The following is a 22,092-nucleotide window of genomic DNA, read 5'->3' on the forward strand; positions in this document are numbered from 1 at the left end:
CCCTTCAGGACCCCACGCCGAGCCGCACGACGAGCCCCGCCCCGCCCCGCCCCCGTCGCTAGGGGCTCTGGGGACTCCGGCGCACAGACGCGGCGAGGCGCTCGCGGTTTTGCTTTTGCGCAGTCCTCGTTTCTCCCAGGCCCGCGCTCACCCCGTACTCCCACTTCTGTGCGACCATGTTCGTTCCCTGTGGAGAGTCGGTGCCCGACCTCACGGGCTACACCTTCCTAATGGTGAGTGCCCGCTTTCGCGAGCTCCGCGTGCCCGGCTTGGGGTGCTTCCTCTCGGGAGGCTCCCGGGGGTCCACCACCGCCAGTCGAGGTGTTTCACCGGGCCTGGGACAGAGGACGGTACTTGCTTCTGCTTCAGGTTTTCAGCCTGCACCGAGGACAGGTTGTCGCTAGATGCTGCGCTTCAGAGAAAATCTGTTGGCGCTCTCACCGAACGTTTCTGAGACTCGAGTTTGTAGTCTTCGTTGACTGTACAACGTAATGTGGTTATTACAGGTAACGTTGTACATAGGTTGTAGGGGGCATTTTTTATTATTATATCCTAGAAAATTTTTCTTCAGCTAGTATCAGAGCCAGTCTTAAGCTGGCAAGACTTTCTCATTAACTAGAAAACTACAGGTAAGGTCATAAAAGTAATCTTAGGCAGTAGCTAACACACGGTTTTATTGCTCCTAAAATTGCCCATATTCAGTCACTGTTTCAATAAACATTCTGTACTGTAAAAATATTAAAATAAGACTAGGTCCTTGTCTTCAAGAAGTGTGTAGTCTAGTTGGAAACACACGTAAACCAATAAGGGCAATAAATGCTAGGATAGCACTTTGAAAAGGGTACGGAAGAACCCTAAGGCTTACTGGGAGAGGGAGGGACGTAGGGACCTGTTAAAGCTTTATGTGTGGAATGGGGGGGGACCCTCATAGATACAGAGAACAGACTGGTGGTTGCCAGAGGAGGGTGTGGATGAGGGCTGCTTGAAATGAAATAGATGAAGGCAGTTAAAAGGTACAAATCTCTAGTTATAAATAAGTCTTGGTGTATTGTACAGCATGGTGACTATAATAAACAATATTGTGTATTTGAAACTTGGTAAGAGAGTAGATCTTAAAAGTTCTCATTACAAGAGAAATTTGTAACTGTGGTTGATTGATGTTAAGTAAACTTATTGTGGTAATGTTTTCACAATATATACATATATCAAATTATGTTATCTACCTAATACTGATACAATGTTATATGTCGGTTATATCTCAGTTTTTTAAATGATGGTAATCACCTTGGGGCAATTCTCACCTTAATGATGCATGCAAGAAATATGAATGAATGTTAAAATTAGTGTGTGATAATGTACTGAAGGAAATTTTATATAATTTCAAAGTATCTCTCTGAAAAATATTTGTTGATCACAAAAGGGAAAGGTATCCTTGCAGGAGATGAAACATACATGTACCATATATTCCTGTGTTTACTTTGGGGAGAAGACTTGACATCAGAATGAGGCAAAATTGAGTCCCTGATGTCAGGAGGTTATCTTAGGACAAGGAAAGGGGGCTGTGGGCATGCTCTGAGAGCTAGTACAACCTGGATGGGGTCTTAGACTCGTTCTTGTTAAGGTAAGGAATTCAGGGCCTTGCTTGTTCATAGGCTGCAGCCATATCAGTTGACCTTGAGTCCAGACTTCTGCAGAGACAGCTAGTAAGGTACCTAGCAGAAGAAAAAAAAGAGAAAGATTCATAGGGAAAATAATGTCCAAAAGATTATTGGTGGTAACCTTGACAGTTACCAGTGAGTGGTGAAGGGAGGGAAGCCATATTGGAGTGGTTTGAATAAATGGAAGAAGGGATGGAGACATGTATATGTATGTATTTATCAATTCAGAGATAAAATTCCTGCTTATGTTTTAGTGGACAGCTAGGGAATTTTGTCTATGGAGAGACACCAAGAAGTGAGGCGGTAACTAGGGGAGTATGTGGGATCAAGGGAGGGTATTTTAGCAGAGTGTGGGATGGGGATGGGGTGGGAGGGTGGGGGTATTTTAGAAGGAAAGATTACAGCATGTGTATATGATGATGGGAAGAATCCAATAGTGAAGAAAATGTGAATGATATAGGAGAGTAAAGGTCTAAAGTAGCAAAATCCTTGAGAAGAGGAAAGGGAATTACAGGAGATAACCAGAAGGTTAGTAGATGAGAGCAATGAAAAGTGGGGGACCACCCTAAGAGACCCAGAAAAATAAGATGGTGGGGGGAAGCAGTTCCTAGAAGAATGCAAAGGAAGAGCTACATTACAGAGATACTTTGAAAATAGAATCAATGAAAATTAGACATGTATTAGATGTGGTTTGTAAGAGAAAAGGAAGAAGTTTCTTGGGTTAGGTAATCAGATGAGCAAGTGTTGCTCTTTTCTAAAATGCAAAATGAGGACAAGTTTAGGCAGAAGTTTAGTTTTGTACATGTTGAATATGCATTGCCTATGAGATAACCATGTGGACATAACCATTAGGATCTGAAGTTCAGGTAAATGTTTTGGGCTATAGATAGAGATTTGACAATTGGACTCTTTGAAGTTGTGGGGATAAATATGCGTGTGTGTTTAATGTGAAAAGAAGCTGACTCCAATCTTTAGGCACTAACAAAGCAAATGGAAGGATGACCCAAGAGGACTTTACCCTTGCTTTCCCACTGCTTGAAGTGTTTTTTTCCCCGGTCTTTGTGTGACTATCTTCCTTACATCTTTCAGGTCTGTGATTAACTGGTCAGCTGTAGAGTAATTGTTTTCATGATCACCCTATTTAAAATTGCAACCAACCACATACATATACACACTCTCACTTAATTTTTCTCCATAGCACTTACCACTGTATACAGGCATACCTCAGAGATATTGGGGGTTTGGTTCCAAACCACAGCAATAAAGTGAATATCACAATAAAGCAAGTCAGATGAATTTTTTGGTTTCCCAGTGCATGTGAAAGTTATGTTTACACTGTAGTCTATTAAGTTTACAATAGTATTATGTCTAAAAAGACAGTGTGCATACCTTAATTTTAAGATTTTATTGCTGGAGAATGCTGACCATCATCTGAGTTTTTAGTGAGTCATAATCATTGATTGCAGATACAATGATAAATATAATAATGAAAAAGTTTGAAATATTGAGAGATTTACCAAAATGTAACAGACGCAAAGTGAGCAAATGCTGTGGGAAAAATGGTGCTGATAGACTTCCTTGAGGCAGGATTGCCACAAACCTTCAATTTGTAAAAAACACATTCTCTTTGAAGTTCAGTAAAGTGAAGCATGTGTGCATTTCACTATTTTATTACATTAAATTATTCCCTCACTAGAATGGAAGCTCCACAAGGGCAGGAATTTTCATCGGTTTGTCTTACTGCGTTCCTAGTGCCTAGAGCAATGATTGACATGTAGTAAGTGTTCCATAAGTGTTAAATCAGTTGTCTCAAAAGTAGAGGAAGCCCCTGCTGACACCTCAGTTGCAGCTAATGAAAGAGTCTCTATCCAGCTATTATGTACCTGAGCATAACCATCCAAAAGTAGTCCTGTGATTATTGTCTTCTGTCTAAACTTTTAAAAGTGCTGCTAATTTTGATTTAATGAACATATATTTTTTGTTATTTCAGCCAGCAGTATCTGTTGGAAATGTTGGCCAGCTTGCAATGGATTTGATTATTTCTACACTAAATATGTGTAAGATTGGTTACTTCTATACCGATTGTCTTGTGCCGATGGTTGGAAACAATCCATATGCAACTGCAGAAGAAAATTCAACAGAACTCAGTATAAATGCTGAAAGTATGTAAGACTTAAGCCTGTTTTATTCTGTTATAAGGAAGAGTTGTTTTAAATTAGAAGTAGATTCTACAGATACTGTTTTATAGCAAACATGTACTTAGTGCCAGCTTTGTGCAGAATTTATGACCTAGTCACATCCTGTTCTCTTATATCTGGTTTTAGTTCTTAGCCTTTTCTAAATGGCAACTCCTATGACGACTGTACTTCTTTAACTAGAATTTGAGGTTTCCTTTTTTTTTTTAATATAAGGTGTTTTTTTTCCTTCTTTTATCCTCAGTTTTAATTTCTGTTCTTTCTGGCAAGTATAAGCATCACTAATACCAAGGAAAAGGGAAAAGAATTCCACCGGGTTCAGTCCTCTATGTTTAACATGCGCTACTCCTTTCATATTATTATAGAATCCATAATAATGTAATATCAATAAGGCTCAGAGAGATAGAGTTGCCTAATACTACTAGTAGATGTAGGCTTTTCCCATGCCATAAATCATAATTTCTCATTAGGCCATCAAGCTTGATTAATTGGGGAACACAGTTGACATTATACTGACCCCTGTGTTTATAATGTGGTACTACCCTGAGTTAGTAGGGGAAAGCTATTGATCATGAGGCACAGGAGTATCCACTTGCTTTGATGGCAGGCTGCTCTGTTAGCCGCTCAGTTTTCTGTTTTCCATTTTAAAGTGAAAGCCACAGGTGGTAGAGTAGCATGAAAGACCATTGATGAGCTAAAAGACAAATGAACTTTTTTTTGTCCATCTTATTAATGGTGCCATTAGCTTGCAATAATGAAATAAACTTTCAAAATATAACCTTAAGGGGTGCCTGGGTGGCTCAGTCAGTTAAGCAGCTGCCTTCAGCTCAGGTCATGATCTCAGGGTCTGGGATCAAGCTGCACATCAGGCTCCTTGTTCAGCAGGGAGCCTGCTTCTCTCTCTGCCTGCCACTCCCCCTGCTTGTGCTCTCTCTCTCTCTCACAAATAAGTAAATAAAATCTTAAAAAACAAAACAAAACACCTTAATATTAAAATTGCTGCAGCAAAGATGACTCTGCTAACCCAAGACTGAATTTCAGTTATTGCCTTAAAGGATAAAGGACTGTAAATGGTAGAACTAGAATTTATGTACTTCCACTAATGATAACAACTGTCATTTTATTGAGTATTTCCTATGAGCTGAACACTGTGTTTAAATGTGTTAATTCATTTAATCTTCACAACTACTCTATGCGTAGTTTTATTGATGAGGAAACCATTGCACAGAGAAGTTAAGGTCACATGATTAATAATTGGTGTAACTGAGCTTCTAATCAAGGCTGTGGCCCCTGAGACCTGCCTCTAAAGCACCACACCACCCTGCTAATGCATCTTTACTCTAGGAGAAGACCTACTGGCTTTTCTTGGACAAAAACTTGCAGCAAGTCAATTGGATAAAGTCCTTTAATCCACTTTATTTTTTAAGATGAGGTATTTTAAAATAAATTGTAGACATCATGACATTCTATCTTCAAATATGCAAGTATGTATCTCTTAACATTTTCTTGTATAGCTAAAATACCATCACATTTAACAAAATTAGGAGTTTCTTAGTGTCTTCCTATACCCTATCATATTCACATTGTTCCAATTTACCCTAAAATGTCCTTTAAAGTTAGTTTGTCTAAACAAAGACCCATAGTAGTCATCTGATTATTGTGCCGCTGAAATTTGTTTTACTCTAGGAGCAGTCTCTTTTTTTTCCTTCTACATGAAACTGACTTACTGAGGAAAAAACTGGACCCATTGTCTTATCAGATGTCTCACCTGCTACGTTTAATATCTTCCTTGTGGTGTCATTTGGCTTGTTCCTCTAGTCTCTGTATTTTCTGTAACCGTATTTAGATCTAAAGGCTTTGTTAGGTTAAAGCTAAATATTTTGTGCCAGAATACATGAAAGGTGATGTTGGTTTCATATTGTATCACATCAGAAAAATAATGGGAAGCAGGATCTTAACAACAAAAAAGATTAGCATGATACACTGATAGAGAATATGAGCGTTGCTATTATAGGAGGTGGTGTATCTTACATTTGCTCACTCCCTACAGATCTATCTGTTCCTACTAGGTCTGTTGAATTGCGCTAGATATGTATGTCAGAGATAGACTACAGGCCTGAATGGCCCACATCTTATTCCCTTTCCCCTAAATTTGTGCTCTTTTCCTTAATTCCTAACTTTCTGCTCTTGCCTCCTTTGTCCTGAACATACCTGGTAGTCACTAGACTTGCTGATGCAGCTTAGCCCCCAGTCACACCACACAGGTCCAACAAGACACTCTCCCAAAAGACCTATAACTGGAGAGACATGAACTACTAAAGGATTTGCTGAAGTCTGGGTTATTTACAGTAACTAAAAGCCTAACTCAGCACAGGGGCCTAATCATGCCTCCAAGAGACTCCAGATTTCGTCCTTGGTTTATCTCAGAGCTTCTGGTTCTTGGACAGGGACATGTTAAACATCAGCAAAGTAGGATCCTTGTAGAATGTGATGAAGATTATGGATCCTTTTCCCAGAAGAAGAACACACACATTGACTCACAGAAAATTTTACATTTATTTTGCATGTTATCTTTCAGAAATTGCTAAAGAACACAAATGTGCCTATTCCAGAGATTTTAACATGTGGCCCAACATTCTCCTGCATTTTATTCTTTTTTTATTTATTTATTTGACAGAGAGAGACAGTGAGAGAGGGAACACAAGCAGGGGACTTGAGAGGGAGAAACAGGCTTCCTGCTGAACAGGGAGCCCCACGCGGGGCTCGATCCGAGGACCCTGGGATCATGACCTGAGCCGAAGGCAGATGCTTAATGACTGAGCCACCCAGTTGCCCCATTCTTTCTTCTCTTAATCCCAATGAGTTTCACTACTCTCTAATGAGAAGAAGGGAGAATATCAGAAACTAAAAATATTTGTAAGAATTTTATTGGTCATAATGCCAGAAGTCTCCAGAGGCATACTTCTCTGGTTTTGCAATCACAGAAGAAAAATAATTTTTGGTATTTTCTTTTTTTTTCTTTAAATTTTTATTGTTATGTTAATCACCATACCATTAGTTTTTGATGTAGTGTTCCATGATTCATTGTTTGTGCATAACACCCAGTGCTCCACACAGACGTGCCCTCTTTAATACCCATCACCAGGCTAACCCATCCCCCCACCCAATTTTTGGTATTTTCTTAACAGTTCTCTTGTCAGGGACGCCTGTGTGGCTTCGTTAAATGTCTAACTCTTGATTTTGATTCAGGTCATGATGTCAGGGTTGTGAGATCAAGCCCCACATTGGACTCCGCACTGGGCATGGAGCTTGCTTAAGATTCTTTCTCTCCCTATGCCCCCGACCTCTAAAACAAATTAAAATAAGATAAACAAACCATTAACTTGTCAGAAATGAATCTCTTCCATAGAATAAAGCCCACAGGTACATTTTAAGATACTTCTAAAATGTTTTATTTTAACTGAATGATACAGTTCATATGTTTTATATTTAATTATTGAAAATATTAGGTATAAAAGTTCTTACAATTCAATTTAGTTTTTATGTTAGTATTTTCACTTGTATAACTCCATCATATTAAGTATCTTATGATTTCAATTTTTTGTCTTTGTAGTATATTCATTGCCTTCAAAGAAGCTAGTGGCTCTTCAGTTAAGATCCGTTTTTATTAAGGTTAGTATATTATATTTGTCTTTTTAAGATGATCAAAGTAAAATATGAGAAAATACTAAGTATTATTGAGAATTAAGATTCAAAACTCAATTTTGCTCTTTTTACTGTATGTACAGTTAAGAAAAGTCTGGTTCTGTAGAGAACCAATCTTATAAAATTTCAGAGGTGTTACCATTATTTCATGATTATATTGAATTGGGACATATAGGGTGGGTCTTATATATTCTCTTCAGGTAGCATTGGTGAAAACATCTAAGCTTAGGAATATTTTTGGTTTACTCCATTTGTATCACATTTCAACCAGTGGCATGTATATTTAGATTTTGTATGTGTCAAAATAAATTCTGAATCTAACTTCTTTCCTCTTCCACGGCTACCAACCACTATTGTTCAAACCACTGCCTTCTCTCACGCTCCTGATTTTGTTCTTGACCACCCACTCCCACAAATACCTAACAGTCTGTTTGCAAATAGCACCACCAATGATCCTTTAAACCTAAATCAAACACATCACTTATCTCTCCAAACCCTCTGGTGGCTTCCTGTTTGACTCCCACTAAACTCACAGCCTTGCCTTGGCTTATCCTGGTTCTACCCCTGTCCTGGTATGGTACCCACTAGCCACATGTAGCTATTTAAATTTGGACTCATAAACTAAAAGTAAATAAAATTAAAAATTAGTTCCTCCTTCCCACTAGCCACATTTGAAGTTCTCCATAGTCACGTGGCAAGCAGCTGCCATAAAGAGCACTTCCATTATCACAGAGCATTCTCTTGGGCAGCTGCTCTGCCTAATCTAACTCCGAGCCATTCCTGTGTGCTCATTGCCTGTTTCCCTCTCTCACTCCCCCTACTTGAGCCACACTGGCCTCTCTGTTGTTCAGACAGAGTAAGCTAACTCCTGTCTCGGAGTCTTTACATTATTTTCCCTGCCTGGAGTACTTTTCCCCTAGATACCTAAATGGCTCATTTCCTTCAGTCCTTGCTTAAATGTTACCTCATCAGAAATGCCTTCCCTGACCACCCTTTCTATTGTCTTATCCTGGGGTGGTTTTCTTCACAGCTCCTCACTACTTGGCGTATCATGTATTTGTTTATCATCTACAACTAGTATAAAGTAAGTTTTCTGAGAGAAGTGATAATGTGTCATTCACTCTTTTATCCCCAACTTCTAGAACAGTGCCTAGCATGTAGAGAAGCACTTGGTAAATATTGGTTAAGTGGGTTAAGTACCAACTGTTCGGGAAGTCAGAAATATGTCAGCATTCCATAGGCTCTCCCCCATGCCCTATCCTAGTTATTATATTGTGTAAATGGAATCTTATGGTATGTACTTTATGTCTAGCTTCCTTTACTAAACCTTCTATTTGTGAGGTCTGTCCATGTTGTTCCAAGGAGAGGTATTTTGTTCATTCTCCACCTCTGTGGGATTCTGTTATATAAACAAATGATAATTTATCCATTGTACTGTTAATGGAACATTAGATTTTTTCCAGTTTGAGAGACTGTGAATAATGCTATGATTATTTTAATATTTACATTAGAATCACTCTTTACTTTTTTTAGTTAATAATATACTCAAAATTTTGCAGTGAGAGTTGCTAATATTTCTACATTATGCCATGCATGTGGCTTTTCTGTTCTCTTCTTAATACTTGGGTAAGTTCAAGAATTAAGATAGGCAAAAAAAAAATGCCTAATGAAATATTTGGTAGGTGGAAATAGTGACTTCAAACTAGCAAATATTTATTGAACATGGATTTTTGCACCAATATGGCTACGAGTAATAAGTATATACACACATACATACACATACATATATATACATAAATATATACATATATACACACGTATATATATGCCACACACACACACCTATAATCAACAATCTGATAAAGTAGGTACTAACATTATCCTCATTTTACAAATGAGGAAAACTGGAACACAGAAAGATTAAGCAATTTCCCTGAGACACACGGTCTGTGTAGGAGGTAGAGCCAGCATTCTAGACCAGGCAGCTTGACTCCAGAGCCTGCCTCTCTTAATCATACTCTACCACCTTCCTGTTTTAAAAGCTAGCTATTTCTTATCTGCATTTTAAATTCTATTGAATAATTTTATTAACAGTCTGTGAAGTTTCCATGAAGTGAGTTTTTCTCCCCAAAATTTCATAACCCACTTTCCAGATTAAACAGCTGTTAACATTTTGCCACACCTGCTTGATCTACTCTCTTTGCGTGTGCATGCACACAGTTTCCTTCTGCCAAAGATTCCAAAAGTAGGCTACTGATGTCATGATATTTTACCCGTAAATACTTCAGCATGAATCTTTCAAGAATAAGGATATTCTCCTTCACAATCACAGCAGCATTATCTAAGAAAATCAGCATTTAATGAATTACATAGTAGTATCATGAGACATACTCAAATTTCCCCAGTTGTCCCTAAAATATTCTTTTTTTAATTTTATTTTTTATGTTAATCACCATACATTACATCATTAGTTTTTGATGTAGTGTTCCATGATTCATTGTTTGCATATAACACCCAGTGCTCCATGCAGAACGTGCCCTCTTTAATACCCATCACCAGGCTAACCCATCCCCCCACCCCCTCCCCTCTAGAACCCTCAGCTTGTTTCTCAGAATCCATAGTCTCTCATGGTTCGTCTCCCCCTCCGATTTCCCCCCCTTCATTTCTCCCTTCCTACTATCTTTTTTTTTTTTTAACATATAATGTATTATTTGTTTCAGGGGTACAGGTCCGTGATTCATCAGTCGTACACAATTCACAGCGCTCAACATAGCACATACCCTCCCCAATGTCTATCACCCAGCCACCCCATCCCTCCCACCCCCCACCACTCCAGCAACGCTGTTTGTTTCCTGAGATTAAGAATTCCTCATATCAGTGAGATCATATGATACTTTTCTTTCTCTGATTATTTCGCTCAGCATAATACCTTCCAGTTCCATCCACGTCATTGCAAATGGCAAGATTTCATGGGTTTTTTGATAGCTGCACGATATTCCATTGTGTATATTTACCACATCTTCTTTATCCATTCATCTGCTGATGGACATCTTGGCTCTTCCCATAGTTTGGCTATTGTGAACATTGCTGCTATAAACATTGGGGTGCACATACCCCTTCGGATCGCTACATTTGTATCTTTGGGGTAAATACCCAGTAGTGCAATTGCTGAGTCGTAGGGTAGCTCTATTTTCAACTTTTTGAGGAACCTCCATACTGTTTTCCAGGGTGGCTGCATAACATATTCTTCAGTTCTGGATCCAATCAAGTTTCACATGTTACATTTGACTATAATATCTTTTTAGTTGGTAGCTGTTGATGTAGAAGTGGCCTCCTCCTCTTTCTGTTCTTCACAATATTGACTCCTTTGAGGATTAGTGCCAGATTTTCAGCATCCTAGGTTCACCTAATTATTTCCTGGTCATGTTCAGATCAGAAATTTCTAGCAAGAACATCCCCTAGATATCCATGTGATAGTTTTTAAGTAATGATAGATTACTTAGAGAACTGGGAAATTTTCCCTTGTCAGTCAGAATTTTTTTGAAATCTAGATTCCTCATGATTTATTTCTTAATTGTAAAGATACAATAAAAAATTCCTTGCTCTTCATCCCCCATCTTCACTTTAAGGACAGTAAATGGATCTAAAAATAATTATGATTTTATATAAGGTCGATAAAATATTTCATAGAATACTCTTATTATATGCTAAGATCTAACTTTTAGACTTTCTTTTTATTCTTTCAATGGTATACAAAGTATAAATCAAAGCCATTCTGTGAAAAACTGCTTTCCTGGGTGAAAAGTAGTAACTGTGCCAAAGTTATTGTTCTTTCAAGCAGTCATTCATATCACCGTAATGATCTACAGCTTCGCAGGTATGTTTTTGCCTTTGAAAAATTTTGTTATGATTTACACAGTACTATGATGGTATCTCTGTTAAAAAGCTAAAATAAGTTTTAAAAGCCATGTATATCTTTGCCTCCCCTCTCTGGAATTTAGAAAGAAGATAAAAGAAAGTCAAGAGACAGGAGGGAGTATGGTTAGGTAGTCCTATGGTTGGGGCAGAAGGAAGGCTTTGGTGTGAAGATAGAGATGTTTCTGGAACTGTGCTTTGATTGGTATTGTGTGTGGCGACATCACAGAGCCTAGGTGATGAAGAGAAAGAGAGAGGGTACCTAAGATTCAACGGATGATAATTTTTTGGAAGATTGGATTCACATTTCTATTTACTTCTATTTAGTTAGCCATCAGAGAAATCCATTTGCCTTTAAGTATAACTCCCAGGCATGTCAGACTGAATTCCTAAATAGTAGGCAAAACATCCAAGAGATAGAAATATAAACTATTTATTTCATTATCATTTATGCACCAAAAAGTAATGATGAAGAAACATTAGCCAAGACTAACCTTTCAAAATTGGAGCTAATTTTTAGTAATCTCACAAATAGATCTAACATGTCTAGGAATCTCACAAAAGGCCTCATGGCCAGAAGGGAGCATAGGTGTGGGAAATAGGTTATCTCCATGATGGCCTTGCCTTAGTTTAAGTTGGCCTGTGTCTTTATACTGTCCCCTAAGTATGTAAATAGCAAGCCAGAGTAATATTTTTACATGTTATTCCGTAGACTGCTGAAACTTGTGCTTTGCTTTAGCAACAGAATATAGAGAGAACAAACATTTGCTTTAAAAACTTGCCTTAATGTTCTTATTTATTGTGGGTTTTTAGAAAGTTAATTATATGATTGCTTCTAGTACTCCCTTCAGATACCTACTCACACCTTTTGTGCAAAAAAGTGTTCAAACTAAAATAATGAGCCTTAACTGGGAAGAAATGGAAAAAAGCCCATGCATTCCTGAAATAGATGATTCTGAGTTTTGTATTCGTATTCCTGGAGGAGGTATCACAAAAACAGTCTATGATGAAGGGTGAGTTTGTTTGTCTGTTTGTTCATTTGTTCTCCACCTTATTTAAAAATAAAAGTAAGAGGGTGCCTGGCTGGCTCATTCAGAAGGGCATGCGACTCTTGATCTCAGGGTAATGTGAGTTTAAGCACCACATTGGGCATGGAGCCTACTTTTTTAAAAAATAGTGGAAAGTAAGATAAGTGAAGATAAGACTTGAAATTTAGTCTTAGGAACATTGGTTCCTAAAAAACCATATTTAACGCTTTATAATGTGCAGCATGTTAAGGATCCTGATACTCTATGCAACCGCTACAATCAATCGTTTTTTTAATTATGGTAAGATATATGAAACATTAATGTAACCATTCTTAAGTGTACAATTAATTGCTGTTAATGAGTTCACAGTGTTGTATACCAGTCACCAACTATCTGCTTTCAGAACTTTGTCATTGTTCTAAACAGAGAATCTGTGTTTATTCAATAATAACTCCTATTTAGTTCTGCAAAATCCATACTAATGTCCTCGCCTTCATTTCTGATTTTAGTAGTTTGAGTCTTTTTTTATTCTCAGTTCTGTTGATCTTTTCAAATAACCAACTTTTGGTTTTATTGATTTTTCTCTCGTTTAACTGTTCTCTATTTTATTTATCTCTAATCTTCATTATTTCCTTCCTTCTGCTAACTCCAGATTTAGTTTGCCTTTATTTTTGTAGTTCCTAAGTGTAAACTTAGGTTATTAATCTGTGAAATTTCTTCTTTTTTAAAATATGCATTTGTAGCTCTAACTTTCCCTCTAAAACTGCCTTAGCTGCATCTCTTAAGTTTAGCATGTTGTGTTTTCATTTTCATTCACCCCTAAATTTTCTAATTTACCTTGTGATTTCTTCTTTGACCCATTAGTTGTTTGAAACTGTGTTGTTTAATTTCCACATGTTTGTGAATTTTCCAGTTTTCCTTCCATTACTGATTTCTAGTATCATTCTTTTGTGATTGAAAAAGACACTTTGTATGATTTTAATCTTTTTCATTTATCAGGTCTTATTTTGTGCCCTACCAAAGGTCTGTCCTGGAGAACGGTCCGTACGCACTTGAGAAAAATGTGTATTCTGTTTTTGTTGAGTGGGGTGTTCTGTAGATATCTGTTAGGTCTAATTGGTAATTCTGTTTCCTTCTCAGTCTTTTCCATCCATTATTGAATGTAGGCTGTTGAAGTCTCCAACTATTATTATAGCAGTGTGTCTAGTTCTCCCTTCAATTCTGTCAATGTTTGCTTCATATATTTTGGGGCTCTTGTTTTGTGAATATCTTTATATTTGTTATGTCTTCTTGGTGAATTGGCCCTTTTATCAATATATAATAGCCTTCTTGGTCTTTCATAACAGTTTTTGACTTAAAGTCTATTTTGTCATATTTGCCATCCTGCTCTCTTGGTTACTTTTATATGGAATATCTTTTTCCATCTTTTCACTTTCAAACTGTGCGTGTCCTTATATTCAAAGTAAGTCTCTTATAGATAGTACATAATTGGATCATGTTTTTAATCCATTCTGCCAATCTCTTTTGATTAGAGAGTTTAATCCATTTGCATTAAAAGTAATTACTGATGAAGGACTTGTCATTTTGCTATTTGTTTTCTATATATCTTACAGCTTTTTTGTTCTTCATTTCCTCCTTTACTGCCTTCTTTTGTGCTTGGTTGATTTTTTATAGGGACATCTTTTGATTGTCTTCACATTTTCTTTTGTGTATATTCTGTAGATACTTGCTTTGTGGTTTCCATGGTGATCGCATGTAACATTCTAAAATTATAACAGTCTAATTTGAGTTGATACCAATTTCACTTCAATTGCACACAAAAACTACTCCCATGCACACTGCCTCCCCCAACCCATTATGATTTTGTTGTCACAAATTATATCTTTCTATATTGTGTGCCCAATAACAGATTTATAGTTATTTGGGGGCATTTTTCTTTTAAATACTCTACAGTCACTCTTGATTAGTCTTTGGGAATCATGAACTTTCAGAAGGCAAGTGAAAGTAAAGGTGGAAATTAGAAAGAGATTTTTTTTTCTTTTAGCCCCTTTTTGTAAATTGATTTATATGACTTATGTGATGGCCCAGCCTGCCATCAGATTTGTAGACATTTACACTGTCCCCATTTTTGCCTGCCCTTAGCTTCCTGTCTCATACGACCAGAGGCTAAGTCTGGGGCTAAACAGTATGCCTTGCTGTATGCTTCACCTGGCTCTGACTCTTCCTTCTTGCCAGGAGTTGATGTGCCTGGTGGGTTCATGGAAGAGAGAGCCGACGGTTATGAAAAGGGGGAGGGGCAGCATTTAGAGGGTGGCATCTGCTGCTTCTCAAGCTCATATAGTCTACTCCCTGCTCTCCCATGAGGAGAGATGAATAAGGAGCATCTTGTGCCGCCAGTGGTGGCTTTAGAGAATTGGGCAGAGCTAACCAAGAAAAAATTTAAATATGTCCCCGCCGTCATTGCTCAAAGTCAACCAATAAATCTGCTTCCTCAACATAATACATTTCAAGAGTGTCAACCTAGCCTTGCCAAACAGAATGACTGGTTTGCTTGCTCTAAAATCTACATTGTGACTTCTGCATGACCCAAAGAAGTCATAATAGAAATATAAATAGTAGTCATGGTAATAGCAAATTAAGTGCCTGGTACTGCTCTCTGCACTTTACATGTATTAAATTATTTAATTCTCATAATAAGCTCATAGGTATGTATTACTGTTAACTACATGTTATAAATAAGAAAATTGAAGAGCAACAAGATGAAATAACTGCTAAAAGCCATGTGGGTAATCTGGCAGAGCCAGGGTTCAAACCTAGGCACCTGGCCCCAAATCCTGCACTTTTAACCACTTCATTCTAGAGCTAGGATTCATGGTTCAGGATCACAGTGAGTTTTATTCTCTGTCTAAAAGGTGAACTTGTTTCTTGTTATTTGTAATTATTTTTGCCCCTCCTTCTTTCCAAAATATTCAAGCCTTCTCTGTGAGAAAGGATACAGGCATTTCAGCTTGTTTTCCCAGTACAGCTTGTTTTTTCTGTCTCTGGCCGTACTTGTGTACCATTTCAGCTTTCTCTTTTTCCCTGAAAACCTACTCTGGTCCTATTAAAACCATCATTTCTTCCCATTTTTCTTTTTTTTTCTTAGTCTGTCATTTGTGTTTTTAGTTTTTTTCTATCTAGTTTATTCCCCGTAATATAAAATATCACTTCAACTATTCTTTTGGTGGAAGCCCTGGCTACCTAATCATTCTCTGCACCTTCCCTACAGACCACCAGCTTTCAGTCCTTCTCGTGCTTCATTCAGGCCACATCATTTATAGCCTAGACTGCTGTTAGTCTGATTGGACTGCCATAACAAAATACTGTCCACAGGGTGACTTAAACAAAGAAATGTATTTATTCACAGTTCTGCAGGCTAGAAGTCTGAAATCAGGAAGCCAGCATGGTTGGGTTCTGGTGAGGCCCCCCTTCCTGGCTTGCAGATGGCTACCTTCTGGCCATATCCTTACATGGCAGAGAGAGACCTCTCTTTCCTTCTCTCCTTACAAGGCCACAGTCCTGTCAGATTAGGGCCTCTGTCTTATGACTTGGTTTAATCTTAATTACCTGCAGAGATCCTATCATCAGATATAGTCACATTGGGGGTTAGGGCTTCAATTTTGGAGGGACATGGGTTTGGTCTATAGCAGCTGCTCTCAAGATCTTTTGATTGATTCCCCCTGCCTCCTCCATTCTCACTCACTCTGCTCCAGCTTGAGTGTTGCTCGAATTAAAATTCAAAACTGATCACAACATCCCCTGAGTAAAGTCCATCAGCAGTTTTACTTGCTGTGTGCAGAATCTGGTTCATACTCCTTAAGGTGCCACACAAGGCCCTGCCAGATTTCCTTGCCTCGCTCATTCCTTGGTGCCCTGGACTCCAGCTAAACGACTAGCAGTCAGTTTCCTAAAAGCTGTCTCATTCTTCCTCCCCTTGTCCCATGTACTTTTCTCCTCTTATCTACCTTGCAAAAACGAACCCAGTTTCCAGGAGTCACCTCACAGCACTCCTTGTGTCCTGACTTGCTTCTCCCTTCTGCACAAGGAATTTACTACTCTCTGCATTCCCACAGCTCACTGCTCCTTCACACCGACTTCTTAGTTCTTTACAAATCAGTTTACTTTTGCTTTCGATTTTGTTAGAGTTATGATAGCAGACTTGCCATCTTGCCATCAACAACTGCAAATTGGACAAAATTAATGAAACAACTTTTTCAGACATTGGATAGCAAAACAGCACACCGTTGTGATTCCTGAGAGAAGGCAAATAAGTCCTACAATTGCCCCAGCTTTCTGCTTGCAGATACTTTGTGGACTACAACACAAGGGGAGGGAACCGGAGGAGAGCGGTCTTGCTAAGTTGAGAAGACAGATACCATGGTTGGGGAATGCTAGGACACCTGGAATGAACAAGGCAGAGGACCAGAGAAAGGCTATTCAAGAAGAGCCTTAGGGGGTCTCCCTGAGTCTTTGTCAGAATTCTGAGCCACACATGTGTAGGGTAAAACTCCATGAGACCAAAAGAATAACTTCTGGGTAGCTGTAAACTTGCTCACAGAGTTAACAATGATAGCAAAATATTATAAAAGTTAGACGTACTTATCATAGAACATTTGGAAAATGTAGAATAGTCCAAAGAAATAATACTTTACAATACTCAGTTCTGTCACCCAGAGGTAACTACCACTACTAATTTTTCATTTGTTCTCTTCTCAGCTCCTTTAAAATACATTTCAGTTGAATGTGTGTACCTGCAAGATGCATCAACTCTAATTTAAACTTTAGAGTTCATCTTATTTAAAAATGTTTCTCACAAAATCAGTTTTCTTTTAATTTTCTAATGCAAATCTTTTCATTTATAATCAAACCCATGTTTAATGTTCAGTGCAATTATATTCACTTCAATAAAGAATTTTTGAAATTGAGAAAAAAGCCATTTTTGCTAAATTTTTTGTAACATATATTTTGCCTTCCCATTATGAGAACAAATATATATTCTGATCTCTGGAAAAGATAATATTAGTTACTCTAATGATAAGTGGTGGCAGTGGTGTGGCTGGCCTGAAATCCCTTATACTTAATTGGAATCAAACTACATTTATAATTTAATAATGGATATATCTCATGTGCTAGATTTTAATGTCACAGAAAGTAATATAATTAGCCACTCTCCACTTTCCATTTTTACAGAGAGCACCAGAGGATGCTATTAAAACTCTTAATGCTACTCTTCGTGTTACAAACTAGTAGTGGAGGCACTGTAAATTCAAGACATACCCCTGCATTTTTTAACCTAGAGTCTTGAAAATAAAGGCACACCCAGGGAAGCTAGCCTCCTCTAGGCAGGAGCCATTTCTAAGGCTACCATAGCATGAATGTTTAGGAACTAGAATCTTCTGAGTCATCACAGCTCATAGTGCTACCATACAAAGCTTGAGAGCCCCTAAGATACTCGAGAATTACATGGTGAGATGATGTAACTAGTGCTAACAACTTCCGATTTCTAATATTTACTTTAGAGAGGGAGCATGCAAGCAGGAGTGGGGTGGGCAGAGGAAAAGGGAGAGAGAGAATACCAAGCAGACTCCACCTCAGTGTGGAGCCCAGTGAGAGGCTGAATCTCACGACCCTGAGATCATGACCTGAACTGAAATCAAGAGTTGGACACTTAGCCACCTGAGCTACGCAGGCACCTGGACCAATTTCTGATATATAGAGACTGAGATGCTATGGTAGGCTCTCCTGGTACATCTGAGACTTCTGAACCTACCTCTCAGAGTCTTCTCCACGTCTAAAATCCCTTGCTTAGAAAACCAACCCACCTTTATTTCTGTAGCTCTCTGTCAGTCACGTGCTCTCAAGTTTTGGCATGAAATTTTTCTCATACTTCTTGGTTTTAGGATATTAGAAATAATTTTTGCTTTTGTTGGCAAACAGGAAGCTTTTTGCATTGACTTATCTCCATCTCATCACTAGCTTGAGGCATTTATAGCATACTGTTAAGAGACTTTTGGAGTCTGAAAGACCTGGGTTTAAGTCCCACCTCTGCCACTTCATAGATATAGAACTTTGAGTATGTTAACTACACTTCAAACCCTTTAAACTTCAGTTACTTCATCATTATAGCTAGCACATACATAGTATTGACTATATGTTGGGCACTGTTTTAACCACTTTGCCTCTTCTGCCTCCTTTACACCTCCCAACAACCTGTGAGGTAAGTTCTGTTGTGCTCCCTCTTTTACAAATGAGACACACGGAAGTTCTAAGTAACTTGCCCAACATGTCTGGTAAGTGGCAGAGCTAGAATTTGAATCCAGGCATTCTGTCCATGTTCTATTCCAAATTGATTCAGTTATAAAATGGAGATAATTATAATGTCCTCAAGAATTATAGGGATTGAACGATAAAATATGCAGATAGTGCTTAGCACATAATAAATCACTCAGTAGGTGGAATCTGTAAGAAGTAATATAGTAAAGGGGCACCTGGGTGGCTCAGTCAGTTAAGTGTCTGTCTGCGACTCAGGCCTTGATCCTGGGGTCCTGGGATCCAGCCCCATGTCGGGCTCCCTGCTCAGTGGGGGGCCTCCTTCTCCCTCTCCCTGCACTCCCGCTTATGCTCTCTCTTGCTATCTCTCTCTCTCTCTCTAATAAATAAATAAATAAATAAATATCTTTTTTAAAAAAAGTAATAGTACAGTTTTCCCTTTATCAATTCCACAGTTTTCCTTCACTGTTTTAGGTTATTAGTAACAAGGGTGTTATTTTCTTTCAGTCTCTTTGCTATGGTGCTTCTGAAAATCACTATCTTCTACAGCAGATTTGGGAAGTAGAACATATTTCAGTGGGGATGGTTTTTCATGCAGCCTTGGATGAGACGCAAACTTGCATATGCCCAGAGTGGGCATTACGTGGCTTCTAGTCCTGTCCCCACAAGTAGCATATATCTGGAGCAAAGGGGGATAAATAAGTGAGCTTATTATGTGGCATCTTCTCCTTTCCTAAAACCTGGCAGATTGTCTTAGCTATAAAAACAGACACAGATGGAATCAGCATCTTGTATCAATAGAAGAATACTTAATTATTCTCTGTATTTGTTGTAGCTGTTCTAAAGAAATCCCAATGATGGTTCTGCTGAAATTTGTTTCAGAAGGAGACAATATCCCAGATGCATTAGGTCTTGTTGAGTATCTTAATGAATGGCTTCAGATAATCAAACCATGTGTAAGTGTTACTACACTTTAAGCCTCTGATTTCTCTGGTTATGTATTTATAAACTTGCATTTTTTATTCTATATAAGTAGACCAAATAAGTGAAAGTTTGTTAAGTATAGATACATCTTTATATAAAATTTAGAGTTCAGTTGAGCTTTTGAAAAGAAAAGAGGGCATTTAACCAACCAGTTGTCTACAGTTGTTTCATTGACTGATTTTCCAGAAAGGAAAACCATAAGTACTTCATTATATTAATTGTTCATGTTGCATTAATTATACCAGACATATTCTTAGAAAAATAAACAAATTTCTTTAGAATTCAGGACTTTTTTTAAGGAAAGCAAAACCTATTTATGTGAGCAATACTATATATTGAATGTGCATTATAATTAAAATACTTTTCTGTATTATGAGGGAAAAGCATTACACCCAGGGAAATCAGTTAACTTTTAGTCATAATAGAAGTACCATAATGATATGATAGGTACTGTCTTTTTAATTCATGCTTTTGCTAGGAACAAATTGATAAAAATCACACAGCACTGATTTTTATTATTATTATTATTATTATTATTATTATTATTACTTAAACCCTGTTCCTTTCAAATATGATTTTACTTGATGGACTCCATAGCCTTCTGGCATAATTTTATGATTTGGAACTTAAGGAAATTTATCTTCAGTTAACATAGAGACAAATTTATTGCTTTGTTTTTCCTTACAGTAAAACTCAGCTAAAAATGTCAAACCCAAAAAGAGCAAAAACTAACAAACAAAAAACTAGAGAAGGGCGAGTTTTATGCGACTTAAATGCTAAAAGGAGATTTGGTCATAAAATTGAAGGATTAAAGTATTTTGTTCTTCACTTACAGGGTGATGACCCCACAGCATCTGCCTTGAAGTGGAAAATGCCAAGTTCATGGAGATTACTTTTTGGTAGTGGTCTACCCCCTGCGCTTTTTTGATCTTTTCTCAGTTTTATACCTTATGTCCCAAGACACTTATTACCAACACAACTGTTAAAGAACTATATAAAAAGTTATATTATCTGAGAATGTATTAGAAAGTAAATCTTTACTTTTCACAAAAAAATCTCAAAATGGATTAACAAATGTTCTTTTGCCATGCTTTTCACTGTATTCAAAAAATGTAAATTTTGTACAATAAAATATTTCCGAAGTAATTTTGTCTGAAATGTGTCTTTTTTTTTTAACTCAGACTTCTGTATTAGTTTCCTGTTTCTGCTGTAATAAATTACCACAAACTTAGTAGTTAAAACAACACAATTTATTATCCTGCAGTTCTGGAAGTCAAAAGTCCAAAAATAGTAGAAGAATACTTAATTATTCTCTGTATTTATAGTAGCTATTCTTTTTTTTTTTTAAAGATTTTATTTATTTATTCATGAGAGACAGAGAGAGAGGGAGAGAGAGAGAGAGAGAAGCAGAGGGAGAAGCAGGCTCCCAAGGAGCAGGGAGCCCGATGCGGGACTCGATCCCAGGACCCTGGGATCATGACCTGAGCCGAAGGCAGACGCTTAACCATCTGAGCCACCCAGGCACCCTATAGTAGCTATTCTAAAGAAATCCCAGTGGTGGTTCTGCTGAAATTTGTTTCAGATGAGACAATATCCCAGATGCATTAGGTCTTGTTGAGGATCATTTTTTTTTTTAAGATTTATTTATTTATTTTAGAGAGTGAGTGAGGGGAGGGACAGAGGGTGAGGGAAAGGGAGAATCCTCAAGCAGACTCCCAGCTGAGCACAGAGCCCGATGCAGGCCTTAATCCCAGGACCCTGAGATCATGACCTGAGCCAAAATAAAGAGCTGGCCATTTAACCAACCGAGCCACCCAAGTGCCCCTGGTCTTCTTGAGCATCTTGAAGAATGGCTTCAGATAATCCACTGGGCTAAAATAAAATCTCCAGAAACCAATACCAAGGAAATGGAAACCTACTGAAGCACAATGATTTACAAGGGTACAGACAACTAAATGAAATCAGAACAACAGTGAATGAACAAAATGAGAGAATATCAACAAAGAGAAAGAAAAACAGAACCATATAGAATTCTGAAAAATATACTAGAGGGGTTCAACAGCAGATTTGATCAAGCAGAAGAATCAGCAATTCTGATCATTGAAATTATCAAGTGAAAGGAATAAAAAAATAAGGAAAATGGAGCAAGCCTAAGAGACCTATAAAATAGCATAAAGTGGACCAATATATGCATTATGAGAGTCCCAGAAGGAGAAAAGAGCGAGAAAGAAACAAAACTTATTTGAAGAAGTAATGGTTGAAAATTTCCCTAATCTTAAGGAAGGAAATGGACATCCA

At 37.8% G+C, this 22,092-nt stretch overlaps 1 protein-coding gene across 1 annotated transcript; it reads left to right on the forward strand.

The window, feature by feature from the left end:
* The first annotated feature begins 64 nt into the window (after positions 1 to 64).
* Positions 65 to 20,911, forward strand: PSMG2 (proteasome assembly chaperone 2). Its single transcript, XM_028089350.2, has 7 exons — positions 65 to 233; positions 3,649 to 3,820; positions 7,467 to 7,525; positions 11,317 to 11,435; positions 12,313 to 12,486; positions 19,646 to 19,766; positions 20,630 to 20,911. The coding sequence occupies exons 1-7, from the start codon at positions 177 to 179 to the stop codon at positions 20,720 to 20,722; spliced, it is 795 nt and encodes a 264-aa protein (XP_027945151.1). The 5' UTR covers positions 65 to 176; the 3' UTR covers positions 20,723 to 20,911.
* The last annotated feature ends 1,181 nt before the right edge of the window (positions 20,912 to 22,092 follow it).

The sequence above is a fragment of the Eumetopias jubatus genome, unplaced genomic scaffold (genome assembly GCF_037043125.1).
Source record: "Eumetopias jubatus isolate StellerSeaLion01/CBP00866 unplaced genomic scaffold, mEumJub1_p1.0 scaffold_16, whole genome shotgun sequence".
NCBI lineage: Eukaryota > Metazoa > Chordata > Mammalia > Carnivora > Otariidae > Eumetopias > Eumetopias jubatus.

Bases quoted from the DNA above. Each gene is read 5' to 3' on its own strand.
- PSMG2 (XM_028089350.2), top strand. From the start codon at position 177: ATGTTCGTTCCCTGTGGAGAGTCGGTGCCCGACCTCACGGGCTACACC. The intron at 3,821-7,466 runs GTATGTAAGACT...TTGTCTTTGTAG, and splicing joins ACTCAGTATAAATGCTGAAA to TATATTCATTGCCTTCAAAG. The intron at 19,767-20,629 runs GTAAGTGTTACT...CTTCACTTACAG, and splicing joins TTCAGATAATCAAACCATGT to GGTGATGACCCCACAGCATC.